General features: G+C 38.0%; 1 protein-coding gene across 4 annotated transcripts in view; it reads left to right on the forward strand.

Annotated features, from left to right (window-relative positions):
• VEZT (vezatin, adherens junctions transmembrane protein) overlaps positions 1-24,069 on the forward strand; it is a 76,353-nt gene that overhangs the window by 18,158 nt on the left and 34,126 nt on the right. For 3 of the 4 annotated variants that reach the window (XM_084205327.1, XM_084205325.1, XM_084205328.1), the window contains exons 3-9: positions 1,314-1,403; positions 3,482-3,657; positions 5,989-6,264; positions 11,678-11,827; positions 15,891-16,038; positions 18,850-19,181; positions 19,798-19,991. In XM_084205327.1, the coding sequence (XP_084061453.1) occupies positions 1,314-1,403; positions 3,482-3,657; positions 5,989-6,264; positions 11,678-11,827; positions 15,891-16,038; positions 18,850-19,181; positions 19,798-19,991 (1,366 nt within the window). The remainder of the gene's footprint in view (positions 1-1,313; positions 1,404-3,481; positions 3,658-5,988; positions 6,265-11,677; positions 11,828-15,890; positions 16,039-18,849; positions 19,182-19,797; positions 19,992-24,069) is intronic. The other variant, XM_084205326.1, reaches the window with a different exon arrangement.

Genomic DNA, 24,069 nt, shown 5'->3' on the forward strand with positions numbered 1-24,069 from the left:
AAATGGGCAAAATAAGTTATTTCAAAAATTGTTGAAGCACAAGGGCTTTAGGATGACAGTTCCTGATGTTAAGGCTGTTCTGCCCTGCCTTGCTGCACCAGACTGGTCGCACTGCCTTTCAGAAGGCTGCCAGGCTGATCACAGGTTAACTACAAAACTCTGAGCTCCTGTTGCTCAGGTTTGTTCTTCTATTTCCCACTTGTCGTTAGGGGGAAAACCAAGAAAAATACAAACAAGAGGGGAACAAAAAATGGAAAAAAACCCAAACAAGAGGGAGAAACAGAAGCTGTCACCTTTTATACATTGAGCTATTAGAATCTGTATTCAAAATTATTATTTTGAAACAATATGCCACAAAATGTAGGCACTTCACAGTTAATTTTTTTTAACATACATTTTACCTGATTGTATTACATGTCAACAGTATGAAGATTGAGACAGGGCCTCAGAATTCATGAAATATATATAACTAAATATTTTGGAAAATACTTCCTGTCAGTTCAGTCTAAGGAAAGTAGATAGAATGGTGTGTCAAAAGCTGTGCTTTTTTGTTCATTGAATGGCTGCAGACTGAAGCAAAACCATGTGCATCTATTCAGTTATAATCTGTCATGCATCTTGTTTTAGGAAGATACATGAGTAGAATGTGTGATTACTGAGAGGGAGTACCTCTATTAGTGGCATCTGAAGTTACATTTACAGCTCAGACAAAAGTGTGGATTTAGGTTGTGTGGGAAGCAACATAGAGACAAAGTACCTGGTAGTGCACACTGGTGTAGACAAGGAGTTTTTGGGGCATTTCCTCCTCTTACCATCACTCTTCCTGTATCTCTGCAACTCCTTTGGAGTTGTGCTCAGGCTGCAGTGGGCTGCTGAGGAGAGGTTGTCCCTGTTATGGTCTTTCACTTCTTTTCAGCCTGCCAGTCATTTAACCTTTGGGTTTTTATCCTCCAGGAGAGAGAAAGTCTTTCATATCAATGCAGTAGCTGCCAACTTGAGATCAATATAATCTTAGCTGTAGTTATTTTTAACAGATCAACATAACAATCCATTATGCTCCAAATAGGTGGGGTTACTGAAGGTTTTATTTTATTCTCCTCTTCACAAGCAAACTGATGGGAAGCAGATGTTCTCTTAGTGTACTCTGAAGTTAGGCCAGACACAGTAAGTGAAACTTCCTTACAGGTACTTGGGTCTGAATTAACAAGAAAATCAAATGCAGAAGTAAAGGATTTGTCTGCTGTTATTTATTTAACCTTGGCTTTGGTTTTTGGTTTGTTTTTTTTAATTGGAATAATTTCTGTTCCTTTCAGCAAGGCATCCTGTCAAAACTAGTTGAGTTTTTTAGAAGCTGGTTTCCTTTTCCACAGTATAAGAAAAACGATGACATACTTCACCGACTGGTAAGTGATCACTTTTTTTATTTTTCCATTTCCTTTCCTAATCCACAGGTCTTCCTCTCCTCTATATCTCATCCTCTGAACATCATCTTTGGTCTCTATTGTTGGTTTTGGCTCTAAGAGTATTACTTATTCTTTAGATTATACTTATTCTGGTTTTCAGTTACTGTGCCAAATTTGGCACAAAAGGACAGGAACAGTATCAGTAGCCAGGTTAAAGATGTTTGAAATGTGGAAAATAATAAAATATGTGAGAAATTTAAGAAATTATTGAAAGCTGAAATGAGTTTAATTGCAGTGTAGGTACCCCTTTGGTGGAAGGCAGTGGGGAGACACTGAGAAAGTCCTCGTGTTGTAGCCTAGTGCCTTGCAGAGACCACCTAAGCCAGAAGGTTCTAGAGCTTCACCCACATATTGCTTCACCCTCTGTTTCAGCTTGTTAGCTCAGGCACAGCACCACCACAGTGCAGCTCTACTGGCCCTGGACCCATCCTGGCCTCTGTTTCTACACTGCTCTCTACAGGGCTCCTGCCTTTGGGAAAGGCAAAGCTAACTTTGTTTGCTCTTTCTCTGTAACACTACTTTCCAGTCTGGGCTTGTCTCAGATCTACTTTAACTTGTACCCAGCTCCTTCATGCTCTTAGTATGGCTTTCAAATGTCACTTCAGACTGTTCCAGAGTCTAGAATTTTGATTTCTTTTTTTCCTACCATGATGTAGGAATGATGGCTTCAAATGGACCTTCAAAAGAAAATGCTGAGCAACATGAGAAGTTAGAATTTTCCATTTCTCACAGAGTTCTGCTGTATCTCAGTTCACCTTTATCTTAGGAGGACATAATTTCCTCTGAAAATCTCTCATTAGTGATCTTTGATTGACTTTTTTTCTTTCTCCCTCTTCCCCTATGAATCAAGGGTATTAACAGTAATTTTTAGCCTGACTTTCTTGAGATGGAGGCATAACTGAAGAACATGGAAAACATGTTTGTCCTGCTGCATTCTCCAGCAGAGTACTGAAATGACACAGGATGCGTCAGAGGAGGGCAGAGTTTCCTCTTGCACACAGTCCTGAGACAAATGTTTCCATTAAAAGTAGAATTAAAGTTATCTGAGGTGACATCTGTGCATGGAATTAAATTTCTAAGCTAGCTGTCTTATGGTTTCATAAAGAATCTCATTCTGTCAGTGACAGAATGAAACAGATTTTGTACTGTGAAATGTCACACTTGTGTTAAAAGCTTCTATTAGAGACTTTTCAGAAATATTCTCTTTTCTCTCCTGTAATTAGCTAGATTCAGGGATGCACATGTTCAGTGTTTGTTGGGTTTTGTTATGACATTCTTAACTTGAAGTAATTATGGTTTGGTGCAGTATGCAAATAAAAATTTTAGGGGGCTTCTCTGATGGTTGTATTTGTCTCCATGAACTCCATATTTGTCTTCAAGAGCTATAGTTGGGGCAAAAGTAGCAAATGCTAATGGCATCAAATTCGCAACAATGTAACTCCCTAAAGTTTGCCTGAGGTTTAGTAGGTGGGAGGTCTTCAGAGCCCCATGCTGTTTCATGTTTGGATGGAGTTCCTTTGGGAAAGGTACAGAATCCTGCAGGAGGCCTCTCCACTGCCTTGGCTTGGAGCTTTGATCCAGTAACACTGCTGTTATTAAGTGTCCACAAATGATGTTTGTTGACTAATTAGCAATCTCTCTCTCGAAGTTTGGTTGTTTGTTAATGATGTAAATGATGTCATGGCATTAAAAAAGAAGTATTTTCTGGTTTTTAAATTGGCACGCTCTGTGGTGTGTTTCCAGTTATTGTTACTATCTGGGTCAGATCACAAAGTCAGTGTGATGCATCCTGCAAGCCCAAATTGTTAGGTAGTGTGCGAGCTTTAAAAGTTAAAAAGTTTAATAAAAAAGTAGCTACTTGTGATATATCCGAAACATTTCCCTGCTCTGGGAACAGATTGGTGTCAGTGAAGTGTAGGGTATGGGGGTGTTTTCCTTGTTCTGCTAACTTAATTTTAAGAATTTGCATATTCTTTACTAATACCTGTTTTTTCTCCTGCCCATTTGTATGTGGTAAGGATGTTGGATTTCGATTTGACACGCTCCGGACCATCCTGCAGCAGGAAGTTCTGCTGCAAGAGGATGTGGAACTGATTGAATTCCTTGACCCCAGTATCCTGTCTGCAGGGCAGTGTAAGCAACAGGAAAACAGACAGCTTCCAACGCTACGCTCCCTAGCAACTCCTAATATTTGGTATTGTATTGAGGATATCTACCATTATAGTCACTGAGAAACAAGCAAAAAATATATTGTGTGTTCTTGATATAAAATGCAACATTAAAGTAACTATATTTTTTTCTCACATCCTTGGGTCTTTATTCTACTGGTCCCCAGATTTTTGTATAAGCATGTTTTTTCCATTGGGCATTTTATTGAAAGAGTGAATTTTAATCTGAGGTAACGCATGAACATGAATGAACACTCTCTGACTAATATATTCTATAAGGAGGAACTAACACAGTTGATTAATTCAATAATTTCTGAAGCTAGATAGAGGTGATTTTGATAATGAGACATGAATGTGAAGACTGAATTTAAAAGTGTTTATTTTGGTGTGGTCTTTATAAAATATGTTGTGTGGGGGGCAGCAGTATCTGAACAACTACCACCTGTATTTAAAAAATAACAATTTCAGTGGTTGTTCTGACAACCACTTAGAAATGTGGTAATCAGTAGGAAAAAATATCACATAAAATGGGTCACTGCTATTTTCTCATATCATATATACCCTAAAAAAGTAGACAAAATTATTATAGAGCTACACCTCAGCTGTTAAATTGTGTCAATATTGATGCTCTCTGTCAAACGAGAACTTTTGAACCAGATTTTTCTGGTTCTAGCGTTATTCATTTTCTTTAACTTTCAGCTGATGAAGTACACTTAGAAAATTTGTAAATGTTGTTCACCTTCCAGATGACATCAAGTTTGTGTTTTCATAGACCAGAGGTCAACAGTAGCTTGGAGAAATACCTTGAAAATGATAGAAAATTCAATAAAGACAAAAGTTTAATGCTACACTTGGGAAGGAAAAGTCAAGAAACACCAAGTGATGAGTAATTGGGTATGCAGTACTACTCCAGGAAAGGATCTGAATATCTCTGGGATGGAATAGTGTTATGATATGTACAAGGTGGTGATCAGTCATCATTTGTTATGTTAAGAAAAGGGAAGGATATGGAAGAGGAGGAAGAATAATGCAATTAATCTGCCAGTGATTCAAACTGGGACTTGGGGGAAATCTTCTGAACTCTAAGGATACTTAGGAGTTGGAATAGCCATGACATAGGTTGTAGAGTCTCCATTCTCATCTTTGGTCTGTCCATGATGATCTGGGTTAGCCAACCAGAAGCTAAAAATGAAAAAAGTCAGCTGTAAAATCCCTTCTAGTCTTCCATTGTTGTGATTTGATTTGTTTTATTTGTGGTACTTTGTTTTTAATGTACCAAGGAAGTTAGAAACTGTGTGTCTGTCCCTTTCAGAGGGAGTTATATATTTGGAATATTTTAATCCTGGACTTCTACTGAAACCTATCAGTAGCCAGTGGCTTTAAAGAGTTAACACTTGTAAAGCTGGTTGAAATTTGACCACAAAACTGTCCAGGATATAGACATGCAGAGACTGTGCCTTATTTTAGAAATGGAAAAATATTCCACGTTTATACTTCCAAACCTAAATGCAGGATACACAGCTTTAAGGGATGAAGGAAAAAAATGTTTTTCATTGAAGACATTCTGGAAAAGTATAATTGTAATGCACCTTGAAGCTGGTATCCCATCCATCTCTCTGAAGAATGTGATTATTTTACAAAACCGTGTAATAATATATATGAAACATAGTGTATTTTCTGGCAGTTACTTATTTATGTTGAATTTTTTAGAGAGGTAAGTAACAACTTCATAAGCTTTTTAAATGTCTTTGAGAAATAACTGAGATACTAGGAAATCTATTCTTTACAGATTTTCAAAATATGCCAGTTTTTTAAAAAGATTATTCAAACCATCTTTATAAAATTCTGTTAGAAACTAGTGGTGCATTGGTGTCCAAGTTAAATGAGTCAGACTCTAGAAAAAATACAGCTGGCACTAATTGAGGGATTTGCTACCAAAAGAAACATGCCCTTCCCTACTGTACTCTTGAACCTGGAAGTACAGATATTACAGTTCCTACACGCCCTGGTTTATAATGCTGAGTAGTCAGGTTTTTTCTTTTTTAGATTTTCTTTTCTATTTTTTTAAAGTCATGTAAGTGTGTAAGAGAAACTGACCTTTCAAAGTGGTACATTATTCTCCTACTCATGCTGTAAAAAAGCTGAAGAAAGGTTTCCTTAGAGTTTACCAGCCAAGTAGTATCATCATCTAAACTTGTCACAAGGGGTAGTTTTCAGTGTTTACAGCTCCCATCAGGACCTACATAAAAGCCCCACAGTTAAGATCTTATAATCTCAAAAGTAACTGAAAACTTGGTTATTTTCCCACCTGTTTGCCCTGAGTAATGTGTGGCTGGTGGTACTGTCTCTGTTTGCAGGGACGTCTCGCTGTTCCTTGCCTTTGTAAGTGCACTGCTTATGTTTCCTTCGTGGTGGAAGGAATCATCGTGGCTGCTGTGCGGACCCCTGCTGCTCCTCTATGCAACCTTTAGGGTGTGGGGCACGTGGAGGACAGCCAAGCTGCAAATGTCCCTGCGAAAACACTGTACCCAGCTGGAAGAAACAGTGGCCAATAGCCGGGCCTTTACTAATCTCGTGAGGAAAGCTCTACGACTCATTCAGGAGACTGAAGTGATTTCCAGAGGATTTACCCTGTGAGTCTGTATTTCACTTTACTTAATACACAGATCCATACAAACCAGATGTTGTCTAAAATTGTCTTGTTACACTGTCTCCCATAACAAGTGGAATGACTGAAAAATATAATACTTAAAGGTTTTAATTTACAGGAAGTAGTATCATTACTATTCATACTAAAAGTACGAATTCTAACATCTCAGTGTTAAAACCCCGCATCCTGAAGGTGAATTAAGTCTCACAAAACTCATGTGCCTTTGGAATGTCCTGCATTGAAATGAATATGAATGCAATGAAATATATGAACAAATGGACTTTGAACTAAGTTAACTATTTTTGAGAGTCATTTAGAGTTTTTTATTTTACATTACCAAATTGATGTAAATAAACTGATCTGCAAGTAATCACTCATATTTTACAGAACAGGATGACATGAAAACCATTCTATTTTTATTTAACAAATACATCTGAAGTAGTGAGAACACAGTAATCAGCAAAAACCATCAAACATTATTTCCCACCTCAAGTAAAGTTAACATTAGTCTTTTTTTCTTGCTGAAGTTATTGAAACATTTAGATTCTTAAATTGCTTACTGTTGAATTTGCCTCTCTTCCACTTAAGGGATGCAAAAGTGTTTCTGATTATTCAGCTCTTGTAGTTACTTGATAAGTTTTGCTGGTTTGCTGTGTAAAAGGCCATCAGAAAGCGTTCAGTGTATGCAGTGATTCCAAGGCCAACAGGCCTGTTTCTGTGTGCTCTCATGGATGCTTTTGCATTGTAACCACCTATGATGAATCTGTGTGTGCCAATTCTACTTAAGGCTAAAGGAGGTGGGAAACACCAACACCTAAAATACAGTCAACTTCTTTGTAAAAAAAAATCACAAGTTCCCTTGTGGGCAACAAGGTATTTATCTATGACAGACCAACTATTCTTCATTCAGACAGATGTTCTTACATGCAAGTGTGCAACTTTAGACTTAAAATTCTGGATTAATTTTTAGCTTGAGATACCTTCAGCATATTTCACTGAAGAAATGTTTCATTCTGCCTTTGGAATGCATAAGCATGTCTTCAGTCTGCCTAGCTATGTGGTTTTTGTTTTGGTCTGGATTTTTGCTGAAGAAGCATATACTTGAGCAATAGGCAGTCTTATCTTTGCAAACGGGTTCTTAAAAGAAATTATTGTTCAGGCTTGTCCAAATTACAGATGAGAAAAACATTTGGATTTTTGCCTAAGTTTAAGCAAACGAACTTGTGGTCAATGTCTAAATTGCTGCTGCCTTGTTCTTTTACTACATATCTTAGATAACAGATTAACAAAAAACAGACTGGTCTTTAAGCTGATGCTTGATCTAATAGCTTCTTTACTTGAAACTTTGGCAAGCTTTTCAAAAGACTTGGTATATGGATGGAGTGGGAGAAGTTTGACTGTGCCAGCATCCTCACTGGAGCAACTGTACAGTATAAAGAAGTCAATGCTGTACAAGTTTTGGGTTGGTTTAGCCTAGGGAACTTCTAACTCCAGAATGTCCTTTTCTGCATCCACATATGCAAGACATGCTGCTGCACAGGCCGGTGTGAAATTCTGTGTTTTGGGTACCTCTTGGAGTATGATCCTAGGAAAATTCTAGTTTTCCTTTTTTTTCTCCTACAATTTTCTACAGTAAACCAGCAGAACAAAGTTTAGTATTTTCTACTGTAGTAAGGTTATCAAATCTTAGTGCTTTTTCAGAAGGAGTCTCATACCAATAGAAACGGTTGATTTGAAAAGTCACTGAGTATCCTCTTGTATTATTTTACATCCTTGAAGGAATGAGATTTCAATGAGGTACAGCATCCGGGTCAGTGTTACATGTGCAGCTGTTTTAAGGTACTGCTGATTCAGCATAGGCCTGTGCATTGACCATATTGTGAGTGGTAAGATACTGAAACTGTTATTTAAATAGTGCCAAGTTCAGACTTTGACTGGTTGTACTTAACTAAACTCTGACAGGGCAAGTCCAGGTCTGCAGCTTTGGCCTGAAGTTCCTCATGCTCCATTGCTGGTTTTCCTCCCCATGACATCATCCATTGCTGTTCTCATAGGCTAATTTACACATCCATTGAGATATCTATGGCTTTGCTTTATTCTAGCCTGTTTGCCCCTTATTAATTGATACTGGACTGTCTCTGTAAATGGTAGATTATTACTGATGAGGTTTTGGTCAGTTCTCTATAGGTTAAGTGGTTTATTACTGTGTGGTAGTGCCTGCTATACTCAAATAGATAGTCAAACATCCTTTTGTTTTCATTCCCCTCCCAGTTAAACTGACTGCAGCCACAGGAACCAGAACAGGAATTAGATCAGGAACTAAGAACTTGAGCGGGGAGCTTGGATTAGATGGCCTCCAGTGGTCCCTTCCAATCTTAACTATTCTGTGATTCTGTAACCCTATCAGGCTTCTTTTACATTAGCTGCTCTCAAAGACAACTTGATATTCTGGTTCCAGCCTGGCCTTTGGAAGTGTTTAAGGCTCTCTTGGAATCACAGGTGTGTCTGCGTGGTACCAGCTCTGTGATGCAGAGATGGCCAAGACCTCACCTGTCTGGCTTTATTACAGAAATTGTGTAGCAAAGGTAGGGCAGTGCTCTACTCAGGCAGAAGGGCAGTATTTCTGTCTAATTGCTTCATTTGCAATTAGCCAAATGAAGTCTGATCACAGGTTGCAGCCTGGAATTTCTGGAGGGTAATGAAAGTATGCCCATTGTCGTGCACATCATAAAACAAGAACTGAAGGAATACATAATGAAAGGCTGCAGCAGTAAGCAGCAAGTGTTTATTCCCTTGCTTGTCACCAAAATAATTAACTTTTCCAAAATGCTCCCTTTTTACTGTATTTTAAACTTGAATTAAGCTCTGTGAACTTAATACGTATGGATGTATATTAGCATCTTTAGAGAACTGCTTTCATAGTGGAGTGCAGTAATAGATTTCTATTAATGTGTTTATATAAATTTGTTTAAAGTTGAAAGCCAATTTAAGATTTGGCTTGTAAAATTAATGTAGAAATATGTTGTTGTTCTATACAGTAAAATGGTTTTGGAGCTGTAGAAAAGGGGAAATTCACCCTTAAACTTTCTTTGCTTCTTGCTACTTGTGGGTGATATGCAAAGCTGATAACATTTTGATAACATGTAAGTCAAATTAAAATACATAGAGGATAAGAGAGAGACTTTTTACAAGGGTGTGTGGTGATAGGGCAAGGGGGAATGGCTTTAAACTGAAACAGGGCAGGTTTAGAGTAGATATCAGAACAAAAATTCTTGACTGTGAGGATGGTGGGACAGATTGTTAAGAGAAGTGGTGACTTACCCATCCCTGGAAGTGTTCAGGGCCAGGCTGTATGGGGCTTTGAGGAGCCTGGTGGAAGGTGTCCCTGCCTATGGCAGGGGCTTTGGAATTAGAGGATCTTCATGTTCCCCTCCAACCCAAACCATTCTGTGATCTGTGAAGATAAATGAAACACTAGGAATTTAGGGATGTGACATGCCTGACAGAAAGACATATAATAGTTTCTACTAATTAAATTAGTCAAATAAGGAAGAATTTTTTATAAAAAGCACTGAAACAATCCATTCCAGAAGGAAAGCAGATTGTTTTGCTGAATATTGGCAGTACATGCTGTGCCTGAGTTATGCTATATTTGGTCTCTATAGGAGTTTGAAAAGTCTGCATCACAGGAGTAGAACATAGATCCCTGTCTCTTTTTTATGGTAGAAGAATTTTGCTCCTTTTCTTTGAGCTTTCTTCTGACAATTCACATGGGCTTGGGTCTACAAACTGATGTGAGAGTTTATACATAAACACTTCCAGTTGTTACTTCCAAAAGCTAGGGAAAGGTTAGAGATTGGCATGTACTGCATTACATGCTGTGTTCCCTAGTGAAAGATACAGCAAGACTAGCATTTTAAATTTACATTTAGAAATGGAAATTAAAACAGTTTTGTTTTTATTTTTTTTCAGATTTTAGAGTCATTTATGAGATGTTATATAAGCCATTTTAATAACACATAATTTTAAATGGTATGCAGATATTTTATATTGTATTTCAGCTAGCATATTCAATATATGGCAATATTTGGCATGAATCTGCTTGTGTTAATGGTGTTAAACATACTGATACATGGTTCCAGCCTTGCTCACTGGGTGGGCTACTCTGATTTTTATATTTGGTAGTGATGGCCACAAGCTATTTCCCCTCCCCATGTGCAGTATGGTCCATCTAAGCACATGGAGTAGGACTGGCATTTTCTTGGCAGTGTCAGTCCGCTGACTTGGTCAGCTTTTTAGTCAGATGGACTACAGAAATAGTTACCAATGCAGCAACCCACCTCAGGCTTACCAGGGACCCTGTATACTTTTCCCTTTTAAGTGACTGCACATGAAATCACCTCTTCACTCTGCCCTGGGAAAGGTGAGAGCAGAAGCAGGCCTCCAGTCCCCAAACAATAAATCACAATTGATTGTCCTGTTGTCCAGAACGTGTTCATTCCTGAGTTGATTCTAGTAAAAACAGTCCCAGCAAGTAGAGTGCACCTAGGCTGTTTCCAGAGTCTCAGTCACAGGTTTGACATCAGATTGTACATGAAAAGATACAGCAGGAGCTTAAAGTTCCACAGTTGTGTTCAATGTTCACCCAGATCACAACTCATTTTATTTCCAGATGAGATGATTTCTTACAGTGCTAAAGCAAATCTGAGTTATATTCTAATAGGCAAATGGCATTGTTTCTTTTAAATGGTATATTCACCTGAATAGCCACACTAAATGTACTTTCCAATATGCTTTTGTGGTGTATACATGTCATGTGTTTACGTGTCAAGACTCTCACAAACACAGCTGCCATTCATTGCATGATGGTAAAATCTATGTCACCTCTCAAATAATATTTTTATTCACCTAGAAAACGTTCTGTATCAGGAAAGTTAAAAGAATATAGTGTTTTGTATGGAAAGCTATGTGTTGGCACCTTTCTTCTGCAAAAATTATTGAAAAAATAAATTTGGATATAAAGAGGTATACGTTAAATACATGTTTATTAAAACTTCCAAAACTCACAGTGGGCTTGTAATAGTTTTGTATCCTGATTGAGATGTTATGGTATGTCTACTATAACTACACCATTTTGGAAAATTTTAGAGAAAATAAATGTGCTCAGGAGTTTAGCCACGGCTCAGATGAGAATAGATTAAAGCTATTTACTGAGAAATCTTGGCTGCTGTCTGAAATTTTGATTAAATATATCATTGCCCTGATCAGGGTTTAGTCTCATAGTTACTGAGGGATTTGCAAAAGCTTTCTAAATAATGAAATATGAAAACTGATGTACTGTTCTTTAAAAATACTTTAGGACATCTGTACAGTTGTATCACATTTTACTTTTCAAGTTTGCTTGACAGGGTCAGTGCCGCTTGCCCATTTAATAAAGCTGGACAGCATCCTAGTCAGCACCTGATTGGCCTCCGGAAAGCCGTGTATCGATCCGTCAGAGCCAACTTCCGAGCTGCAAGACTGGCTACTCTCTACATGCTGAAAAAATATCCTTCCTCTAAAAACCCACCACTTCAGGTAGTCCATGCTGCCTACTGGCACTTGTGCCAATGTTGAGTCAGATGTCTAGAAATGTACAGTATCTAATGAGGTATCTAATCATGGGAAAGAAAAGGTAGCTTAGTAAATTGGGGCTTGTGTTTGGTTTGGAACGTGCTTAAAATTTGCCTTTTTGTGTGCTGTGTAGTGTGGTAACATTCAGTGCACTGAACACATTGTATCATTATTGACACCCATGCTTTGGTGTAAGTGCTGATGATGTGTTTCAGAGCCCTTCAGGATTTGGTTTTATAATTCCTCTTAGCCCAAAATATCCTTTGCACCAAAATATCCTCTTCTCTGAACATATGGCCTTTCACTCGACATACCTGTGTTCAAAGGTAAGTTGGTTTTCTTCTACCAAATTAACTGCAGCAAATTAAGCTTTTCTGTTAATGTATATCTCAGATATGTTGGAAGGAGGTTAGTCTGATGAACCTGTGACAGAGAATTAAAAATTTTAGGTCACAGCTTTATTCATGGTTGTACAAATTGCATAAATTTGATGTTATCATTCTCACTTCTATTCAGTAGAACTAGTAGTTCAGCAATATTTGCTTGTGGCTAGTGTACCCTCTTTTAGTTAGATAGCTGCCTTCAGTGAGTACAGTTAAATAATTTTGTCCTAATTAAAATTTGTTCCCATGAAGAAGAGAAAATATGCAGTCATATTTTAGCCTTATACCAGGCAGTTGTGTCAAACTTGGTAGACCAGTGATTTAATGAGATGGAAAGTCATATTGCTTACATTTTGTGTGGAGAGACAGTTGGGTACTAGCAGAAACAACTGAGCATTTGCTCACACCATTCTTGCTCTGATTTGTTCATGTCAGCAAGAGTGCATTGCTCAAAATCACAGAACAAAATGCCATAGAAAAGAGTATTTCTCTTTTAATTCAGAATCTAAGGTTATAGCAGTATGCAATAGCTGAAAGCCTAAACTAGGAATTAGGCACTTTGGGTTAAGTATTTACAGGATGTCGTGCAGACCAGTTCAAAAGCTCTCTGCACTGTCCTCCACTGAATTGCGTGGTAACTCTGGCAGTGCTTCCCTCGGCATGCTAGCTGCTTAACACTTTTTTTCATAAGAGCCTTGTGGGTTCTGCATCATGGGAATCTGATGTAATTATATACAAGCTGGATGGAGGAAATCTTGTAGCTTGCATTACTGGCTGATATTATTAATCTCATCCTCAGCTGATGCAGAATGGTCTGATTTGAACTATTTTGATAGGTAGGACTTGGGCATTGGACCACGTAAACTTAAAAAGCTTGGATTTTGTTGTAAGGTGATGTTCTTTGCTGTCAAGACATAAACAGTGCTATTTTTTTATTAGTGATAAAACAAAACATTGGATAGTAGTATTTTAAACTGAGTGATATCTTACCCTATTAGAATGGAATGCATATAAAATGCATTCTGTCTTTGAGATGCACTGGGCAAAGGGACTGTAGTAGATCTAGTAAAAACTTGTTCCTTCTCCTCTGTAAAGATTTAGTTATTGCATCATGAAACTGTTAGAAAAACCCATACCATTTGCTAGGGAGAGGGAAAGTTCATGCAAGAAAACAAGTGAGCTAAACAAAAAGTAGTACCCTCTTGAGATTATAAAAGACTAAATTGCCACGCTGAAATATCTGAGTAGAGACACTTTTCAGTGGCATTTTTCAGTGCAAGGTTTCTTCTTTGACCAGCCAGTTCATCACATGCTTAGCTCACCCCTGGTGAGCAGGTGAGAATTTGTAGAAGAGCAGCTTGGATTTCCCAGGGATCCTGTGTGGCCCTCCTGTTAGGTCTTCAGATGGGAATGTGCCTTTGAAGACTAAAGTATGAATGTTAAATTGTTACACACAGCATTCTTGGTTTTCTATAGGTAAATAAGAGCGTCTAACCTGATAAGAGGTTAGACATTCATTGTACATGCATTTTATTCTGGATTTGACAGTTCATTATTAAGTAGCATTGCCTTCTCTTCTTTCAAGCTAATAAAGCATGTAAGTTAAACAGATGAATTAAATATTTTCACAGAGACATAGAAAAATGTAACTAATCTAAGATAGTTAGGCTTTAGTATTTTGGCTTTAACAGAAGTCAGTAGGGCTAAAAATACTATGAGATCAAAGTGCATGAAGGAAGTGTGTTCCTGTATATAATGGTGTGTATGTGTTTAAACTTTCTAAATGTTTGATCCTTAGGAAGCTTGTGGGGGCATGGGATCAGTTCTCTGCTTTCATCTGTCAGATAGAAATGGGAGTGGAAGGGCTGCAATAGAGGAGGGCAATAGAGGAGGTGCAGGAGGCCACTGGGAATCCCTGGCTGAGACACAGCATGGGTAAGTGGCTCCTTGGTCAAACCTCACATTTGAGATTTTGCCTGGAATTTATTTTTAGCATGACTTAGGAATCCATGTGTGTCCAAACTGCTTTTTGTGGCGTTCATACTGTTAGAAATGCCATGTTGCAGGAAAAGGCTCTCAAGGAGTACAAATAGTTTCTAAGCTTAGTGGTCTTGAAGGGTTTTGACCTGACTTTTCAATTTCTGATGGAGTTACCATCCTCATCCTATGTGCTCCCTCTGCTGGGCATGCTGTCAGGTTAATTTAGAGTAGACACTATTTATGTGAGGCAGCTGCTGGTGGCAACAGTAATATTCTGATCCGAATTAATTTACATTGCAGGGTTTTGTTTGAACACTTAATAAGCTTCTTCCTTTCCAGACATTAAGAATAAAGGAGGGAGAAATGTGGTTTTTTTAGATCCTGGACACTTTGTTTTACTGTGTCCTGGGACACAGAATATTACTTTTTCTTGCAATGTTCTTCTGCTTAACTGGTAACAGTCTCTTGAGCAAATGAGTTTTGCAAGTTCAATCCTATGAGAATTTAGCACATGGAAAATTTGGGTGTGAAAGCGGATAGAACTCGTAGCTTCCCCCTGAAAACACATTAGATGGACAAGAGACAAGTGCTTCTGATTGGCTTTATGCGCAAGAGATGAGAACATTCAGTTTCTAGATCAGACTATAAATGAAAAACAAATATATTAAATTAAGACTATATTTTCATTAATGCTTTACAAATATATATATATTTCTGTGGAACAGATGTGATTTTGTACTTATGGCCACAAGTTTATGTTTCTGTTTTAAAATGAATTTTACTATTTTGTGACTGGGTAACTATCAATAAAAATGCAAAAATCTTGAACTGTTCCTCCCCAGCCTGAGGTTATCCTAAAATTAGTGCTATTTTTAAATAAATGCTGCCTAGTCTATGAATTACTTTTTCTGTTTTCTGGTATCAGTTATATTTGGCTTGCTTCCTACTTTTTAAGCATTTTTGAGGACTAGAAATGTACATTTTCCTACTGAGATTTTAAATGTGCTGAATGGTGTTGATAGATACCAGTTTGTCACTCATCCTACCAAGATCATAATGTCTTTATAGTGATGTAATCAATAAAGTTAATGTTATGACACAGCCAGGGAGCTCCTGTTCTTCACAGAGCTCTCTGAAATGTCAAAGACTTTTTACTATAAAGATCTCTCTGAGCAGTTCATCCACAGACAGACCTCTCAGCAAATTCACATCCTGATTTTAGTCTGTAAAACAGGCTACCTATAAAATTTAAAATTGCACAATTGTTCTCTTTCCCCTGTCAATTTCTGGTTTAAGATTGACATGAACTATGTCTTGGAAATTCAATATTTAAAAGTAAGCTGTTTCACTCATTCAAAAGGGATGCAGAGATTTTTCATCAATCTACTATGTTTCTTTTTATGTGTTTGTATTTTGACATAGGTGTTTTGTCAGTGTCTTATCTCTCATCCTTTTAAGAGCCTTTAAAACTTGTGCTTCAAATAAGGATTGCGAAACAGGATTCAGGTAGATTTGGAATGAAAGTATGTGATTTCATAAAAATTGCCTGGAATATGAAACCTTATTATTTCTTTCCTTTTCTGTGTGTTTAATGCAAAAGTGGCTTTGTTTACCACCTTAACTCCAGCTAAACTTACCCTCTGAACTCAGAGAGTGACAACGTGACCAGCTACATCTGTGTGGTCCCCTTTAAGGAGCTGGGCCTGGGACTGAGTGAAGAGCAGGTCTCTGAAGAGGAGGCACACAATCTGACTGATGGCTTCAGCTTGCCTGCTCTCAAGGTAAGCTCTCCTAGAAGGGATTAATGCATCCATGCAGGCTCCTGGTGAAAATCTTTCTGTTGTCATGAAGTCCTGTGGCTTGTACATCCAAGCCTGTAGCGATACACTGAATTGAGGGTAAGGTGTAATCAGTCAGGCTCTTGCCATGTGTTTCTACATTCATCAACATTCACCTGATTTCTTTGTGCATGTAGAGAAAGAGAAGTTACTCAATACAACATTAGATATTTTTCTGGAAATTGTGGAAGTTCAAGTCAAGTTTCTATAACCAGTTTGATCAATCCCCTTAAACATGATGTTTTGCTCTCTGATTTCACCTGATCCCAGCTGAATAAAATAATTTCTGGATTTGTACTTAATTCTTTCTTTATCTAATCTCTAGATGTGAATAACAAGAGAAACATCAAAAATCACAACTTAGTTGTAAATGCCAAAGGGAGCATTTAATCACACTGAGAGTCAGAAATCATAAGCTTGGACCACTGCTGCCATAAGCCAGTGTGGTTCTTTGATCTTAGAAAAACTTTTAACTGAACAGAGTAACAACCATATAATGGCCTTTTTTCCTATTTTGTTTTGAGATGTTAGGGTTTTTTTATTTGAATGAGTCAACTGGAAGGAAGATCTAATTTGATTGCAAGCCTTCTATACTTTAATGACCCTCTGCCAGGGCAATTCCCCTTTAGTATTGTCTTTTTAATGGAAAATTCCATTATTATATGACTTCTGTGTTTCTCTGTGGTTGGCTTTTGTTGCATTTTTTTTCTCCTAATTTATAGACCTTGACTTCTTTTGTTCTGACAGTAAATGCTACCAGTAATAGTGATTACAAAGTTTTGAGGCTTTGTTGAATTAGCTTTAAGCTAAGAGCTACAATAAATAGCAGCTTTTGGGATTTTTTTTCTTGCATTTTGTTAGCTGAAGTTCTAATTGCAACCATGTAAGCTTGCTAATTTACCCACTTCTTTTTAAGCACAAGGAGCCAGTCAGAGGTGCCCAAGCTTGTAAGCTAAGCCTTTGTTTACCTGCAACTTGCAGTAATTTAACTGAACTCTGTTTTAGTTAAATTGGTTAGGAGGCTTTCTGGGTACAGTTAAGCTCACAACAACTAGAAAATCTCAATTTATGGTAACTCATAAAAGCCAGCAATGTAGGCTGGGTGTGGTATAGCTGAACCAACCTAAATTAACATAAATCAGTCCTAAGCAGATTCCTGTGTAGGTATAACATACTTTGATAACCTTGGGACATATTTGTGTGGTGAGCCTTGGATGTATGTGCAGTCATCTTTGGTTTTGTTTTTTTCACTTTGAGAGCATTTGCCTTTATAATAAAGTGCAGGTCATGCTAAGCCATATGACAAATGTAGCATGTGTCTTTTGGCTACCTTGTCCTTGAACTAAAGCAATTTAAAGAGTGAAGATTTTTCACTTAAGAAAAACATCCCAGTTTAAGCTGAGAGCCAGGTGGATATTTTGTGTTCAGCAAAGATCATCAGTAGTTATTGGCAGAGCAAGCTGCTTGCAACCATGAATATATCTGGAGTTTCCTTTTCTCTTGTCATTGTGCCTTTTTTCAGGTATGTTTTTGATTATTATTATTACCAGTTCCTGAAGTCCACTATTTCTGTATGCTACTTTTTTACTGCCTGTGATTTATGTCCGGTGGAAGGGATTGGTCTTCTTTTCTGCTTCTTACAGCATGAGCTTTTGATTTTTTTATCTGGGCACCACACGTTCAGGGACACTTGAGTGATTGCTGCTCATTTGTTTGCTTTGTATTTTTGCACCCAGCCAAATCAGTCTTGCATGTGTACCCCAAATTAATTTAATGTCATTCATGTATTTTTTTTTCTCATGAGCATCTTTTCTAAATTGAGATTTCTTTTTTCTTTTGGAATATTTTCTCAGTTTGCATCCAAGTATTTTTGACATGATGAGGAAATGTTTTGTCTTCCTTTGTCTGGAATGCTTGCGAACAAGTTTCAGTCTGCACCTCGTAATCACCTACAGCCGATCCCTTTTAATAAGGCCATTATTGCAGAGAGAAGTATCATAACCTGTCCTTTTCATTTTAGACATAAAAGGTGCTGCTGTACTGTCATGGTCTACTGAGAAAACTTCTCTAATCTAAGAAAACAGTTCTTTTTGTTTCATTGAAAGTGGAAGTTCTCAAGAAATTGGAATTTTGGACTGCCTTGCTCCCAGATGGACTGGCCTCTTTTGTACCATATATAACATTGTGAATCAATCAATTTCTTTAAAGACTTTCCTTTCTTAGTAGTATTGGTTTCTTACTTTGGCTGAAAAAAGAAATAAGTTAGCAGCTCAACTTCCTTCAGATGTAGAATATTTTTTTGTTGAAGTACAGTGTAATTAGGCTCACATTTCAAGGTTGGGTGTGGGGCAATGCAGTAGGTACTAGATTGTAGAAATGACAATTTGGCCTTATAAAGGGAAAAATGTCTTTGCTGCCACTGGAGTTTTGGCAGCCCTTTACGAGCTGTAGGTTATGTGGAGATTATAGCAAATAATGAAACTGGCCAACGGGAATATGAGGTTTTGGACTCTGACAACTTTACGAGCATAATTGCATTTAATATCCTTCATGAAGGAATTAACAGTCACCTAAGGTTCACAAGATCTGAACCTCACGCGCTCTGGAATACCCTTCAAAAACAGTCAGCGGATTTTTGCAGTTTTTCAAAGTTCCCGTTGCCGGCCAAGGAATGTTTTCCCATGGTGTATCCGTACATTTACTTTGGAAGCTGCCTTCCCAGGTGCACGGAGCTAACCCTACCCTGTTTTGCAGGTCCTCTTTCAGCTCTGGGTAGGGCAGAGTTCCGAATTTTTCAGGAGGCTGGCGCTGCTGCTCTCCCCGGCCAACGCGTGCCCCGAGCCCTCGGCGTGCCCGGAGCGGCTGCCTCACCACATCCTGCGCGACGTGAGCCAGGGCCTCCCTGACACGCACGCCGCCTGCCTGGCGGAGCTCCGCAGGAGCTACGAGTTCTACCGCTACTTCGAAACGCAGCACCAGGCGGGCCTGCAGTGGGCAGCCAGGGGCAAGCAGCAGTGCAGAGAGCTGAACAGTCTCCAGACAGCGGTACGCAGCCTGCAGCTGCACCTCAAGGCCCTGCTCAATGAGTGAGTTTACGTGTGAATTAACAGAGTATGCAGAAGGCTGTGGACTTAAAGTTCTTTGGGTTGTCAGTTTGTATCCCCAACTAAAAACAAAAAGGTCTTTGCAGTCATAGCCATATCTTTACACAGTATGGGCTCAAAGGTTTACTATGAAATCTGATATTTTTCCTGGGTATTCTTTGAGTATCTGTGAAAACTTGAAGATAAGCAGTGCACTAAGATTTTGCCTTGCTTTTGTGACTCCCTTATAAAAAATATGAAAACATAATTATCTTCCATTGATTTTTCCACATATCAAATGCTTTATAAGAACATTCAGCTCATAGTAACTAACTAGTAAATATCCTTAAAGATTTGTCACTGCCTTGGTGAAACAGTTGAGACTGTCCTACTCCTTTAATCCTACATACAAGAATTACTATAACAATTGCAGGTAAGCAATGTATCTTGATGTAGAAAAAATATTTTAATTCTAAAATTTTGGGGCATCTTTGAGGAATTGACTGAGTTGGGTTCTTAAACTTGAAGGAAGTAACAGTATATTACATTAAATAATTGAAAAAATGGTGAAGTCAAATATTTATTATAACTTACTGCTGTTTGTCTCCTCATTACTTAGGGTAATAATTCTTGAGGATGAGCTTGAAAAGCTTGTTAGCACTAAGGAGACACCTGAGTTGACGACAGAAGCCCATCAGGTTCTGGAACAAAAGCTAAAATTTATTCAGCCTCATATCCAGGCAAGCAACAGCTGCTGGGAAGAAGCCATTTCTCAGGTGGAAAAAATGAGTGGAAAAAACCCAAATAAAAAAGGTAAATGTGAGAGATTAATTTATCAGGTAATGGGATACACTTCAGAGATGAAATGGTCAAATGACTCAGTGACAGTGTTCAGCCTGTGTATTAGAATTTTAGCTGAAGAAGGTCTTAAAACCATACACTTTGAAAAACTGTGCTGTGTCCTTATATCAGACTTTTTCATTGTGATGGCCTTGAAGCTTTTGTTTCAGCAAAAAATGCAACCATGCTAACTCAGTCTGTTAGACCTGTGAATTCAGATGGTTACATTTTCAGGTGTAGACTGATCATGGCATTTTGCCTTTGATGGGTGAATCATCTGTGAAGGGGGTAGGATTTTAATGAATCATCCTCAAGATCTTAATTTATTTACTGCATTAAAATGATGCCATTAATTGAAATGATAATGACATTTTCATGAAACTTTTTTGACAATCATATTTCCTGAAACGTTTCAAATCATAGAGGACATGTTGAGCATGTAATACCCATTTACCTCTTCTCTCAAAGAGAGTGAGCTAACCTTTGGTGTTCTTAAAAGCCTTAAGTGAGCAGCATATCCCAGCATTTTGTTTGTTGTCCCTCTCACTGGGGATCTGTACTGCCCATGCTGTTCTTGTGAAGCATAACCAGCTTAAATAACTGAAGTGAACTTAGGCTCTCCTGACAGGGAATTGAACCTGTAATTTCTAATCTTTCTTTTTTCCAGGAGCATTTTTACTGTCCTAGGAAGGCACAGCCCAGCATCTGAAAAATGCTGGTAATGGAGACTGCACTAGGAAAATTGGAGGGGGGAACTTGGGGTATCAGCAAGTTACCTACAGAAATCCAAATGTGAAGTGCACTATACTCTTAATGATGGGTGGAATATCCAGTAGATGGATAAATATTGCTGTGGGCCTAGAGGCAGGCAAGCCAAGCTTGTTCATGCTTACATGAGAACTGGGAGCACTGGGAGGCTTCTTGCAGGCTCTGTGCAGGTCCAGACATGGTTTGTTTATACCTGTACTTTGCCTGATAGTGCAGTCTTACAGCTTCTCCCTCAGTGCTGTGTAAAACAGCCTGTGAGGATGTTAGATGTAGCCTGATATATTTGCATGTGCTGACCTATTGTGTTTTGTTGACACCTCCACAACCTGCAGTTCTACTGATCTTTTTTCCCCTTTGCTTAAAAGTTCTTTCTAGACTACACAGCATAGTATTTTTAGTTATTTTAGTTTTATTTTTACTTTGTGTATAAATTTCTCAGCATGCCCTTTTATTATAACTTGCTTCCTTTTAAAGTTCAGTACAAAAATAACCTCGTGTGTGATCTAGAAGGAAGGGATTGCGTGGGAAATAAAAAATAAAATAATCCTTCACTTTTGCTCACTGACTTTCCTGGAAACATGCTGGGATTGAACCTCTATTTTGCAACAAGTTTACTGAACTAATACACAGGAGCTACTTTAAATTATTTTGCTCATTGAAAACTATTTTTATCTGACAACATTTGACTTTCCTGATATATTTCTAAGCCATCCAGCTTCTGTGAGTTGACCTTGTCAAGCTTTACATGAAATCAAGTTGAATTCTTTTGCTGTCTTCCTACAAATTTTAACAGCTGGTCTGTCAGTCATGTTATATAAATTACTTCAATAAATTATCTTATTTTTTCCAATACTTTCTGAAAACTCACTGGGAGAAGATACCTTCCTGTTGAATAAATATAACAGCTCAGCAGAGCTTTTACATTTATGTATTACTATCCAAAACTAAATCAATCTTTTGGCAAGAGCTGTTTCAAGAGCATTTTGTCTAAGTGGATGCTGAGCACTTCTGCTGCCATAGATGTTTAGTTAACTAACTAGTTCAGCCAGTAGAGCATCTGTATAAAGAGGTGAGTCCCCTTCAACAAGCACTACTTGCTTCTTGCCCTGAATCATTATATGTCAGAGCTGGTTTCTTACAGGTACATGCAAAAGCCAAAGCAAAGCCTTTCAGAGTAATAGATTGGACACTCACACCCTCCTGTCAGCCTGGCATTGGTGGTGGCACCAGCATGTGTCTTATATTTTAGCATATAGTTCCTTCAGGGAATGCAGTTTGGCTTCTTCCTTTACATGATATGGTGTATTTCTAGAATCAGTGCCTTTACTTACTCACTGATCCTGTCAGGGACAGAGCAGAGCCTCAGAACAAGAGGGGCTTTAGCACATTTAAGGGAATTCACCTCTATTTAAATTCCTTGGGCAATGATGGACCTATCTATCATTCATGTACATATATACCTTTGCTCATTTCCTAGAACTTTTAGCTTCTTTTCTTTATTCTTTCACGTTTTTTCATCACTGATAAAATGTATCACTTAAAGCTTCAACAATTTAGGCATGTAGTAATCTACTGCTAGTATTACAGAATGGAGTACTCTTTATGGTTAGTTACAGCATTGTATCAATGATCTATGAAACAATGGCCCTTAAACTGTTTAAATTCCATCCTTTTTCCTTTTAAACCATCTTTGCAAATGTACACAACTTTTTTAGATATTCCTAAGAGCAAGGCTGTGGTACTTTGCTGCAATCTCACCATCCCTAAGTGTTCAGTGTATAGATTAGAAATGGAAAATAAGGTTAGGTGGAGCCTGGCAAGGTCATTTAAACCCTTTCCCTTCTCAAGGGTAAATTAGTATTTGTAAGTAAATGTTGTTTACCTCTTCCTAAAAAACTCTCTTTAGAGACATTTTACAGTATTTCCAGGCATCTATTCCAGCACTTAATTCCATTACCAGTAGAGTGTTATTACTGAAAAGAAGTACCTCTTGCTTCAATTTAAAAGCAGTACTTCTGATCCACCCACAATGGAAACCCATTTCTTCTTGATGGCTCTTACATTCTCAAAAGATGATTATTATGCTTCTTTCTGTCTTCTCTATATGACTCCTTATGTTTCAGCTCTTCCCTGATGATTATACTTTATTTAGTCCTCTTTATAATTTCCAGTGTTTTCCTCTACATTCCCTCTAGTTGGCCCACTGAATGAAGGGGCCCCAGACTGGGCAGTATGTTCCATCCACAGCCCGATCAGTGCCAGAGTAGAAATGTTATTTCATGTGTCTAACAGTTAGTACTGTTGCTTGTATGTACTAGTTTGTAGTTTGGATTTTTGCTTGTAGTGCGGTAGAGTTGATAGTGAGGCTCCTCACCTCTTTCTCAGTGGTGCTCCCCAGTCACTTGTGATGCATTTGTGCACTTGGCTGTTCCAAAGCACAAAATTTTGCAGCCATTGTCACCAAACTTCTGGGTCTGAAATTCATTTCTACCTGGGTTGTATCTCTGATTTTCCAATATTATTTTTTATTCTAGTGGTGCCCTTCAGTGTTCTTGCAGATTATCCCCAAATCAGCAGATTTAATGAGATGCAACACTTCTCTTTCACCCATTGGCAATATTGGAGAGTATTGGACTTGAGACAAATCCTCACTCAGTGTATTCCAGTCTGAAAATGGTAATCATGCTGTGATGATCCAAGAGGCTATTCTATGCACCTAATAGCAACTTTTTTCTGGCCTTTGCATTTTCCTTATAAAGATGTCATGACACCATGTCAAAAGTCTTATTGAAAACAAAATACAGTATGTCTTTGGTTCTTTCCATACGCAAGACCTGTTACTGCATTGCAAAATTAACATCTTCTATTTTCAACAAATCCACACTGGCTGTTACTTGTCTTCTTGCTACCTCGCAAATACTTTCCTATAAGTTTTCTTTAATTATTCCTTCCAATATTTTCCAGTCATTTGAAGCTGTTTTATCTATAATTTTTTTTAAACTTCCGAACCAAGTCTCTTCTCTGGTTTTACGGATTTTGCTTGCCATCTGCAGGTTTTCAAAATCTATAAAATTTCTGAGATTTGTTAGTTGAAGTGTTTCAGCACAAGTTCCATTGGACCCAGCTTCTATAAAAACAGCCAAGTTACTTAAGTGCTGTCTAACAGGGTTTTAGTGTAACTTAGCCAGCCTTCTCACCATTTTTTTCATGTGTGCAAATCCTGCTTATGAAAATACCTGGACCCTGCCTGAGTGAGTCAGAAACATCATTCAAGACTCAATTT

Source organism: Fringilla coelebs, assembly GCF_963513975.1.
Source record: "Fringilla coelebs genome assembly, chromosome: 5".
NCBI classification, from domain to species: Eukaryota; Metazoa; Chordata; class Aves; order Passeriformes; family Fringillidae; genus Fringilla; species Fringilla coelebs.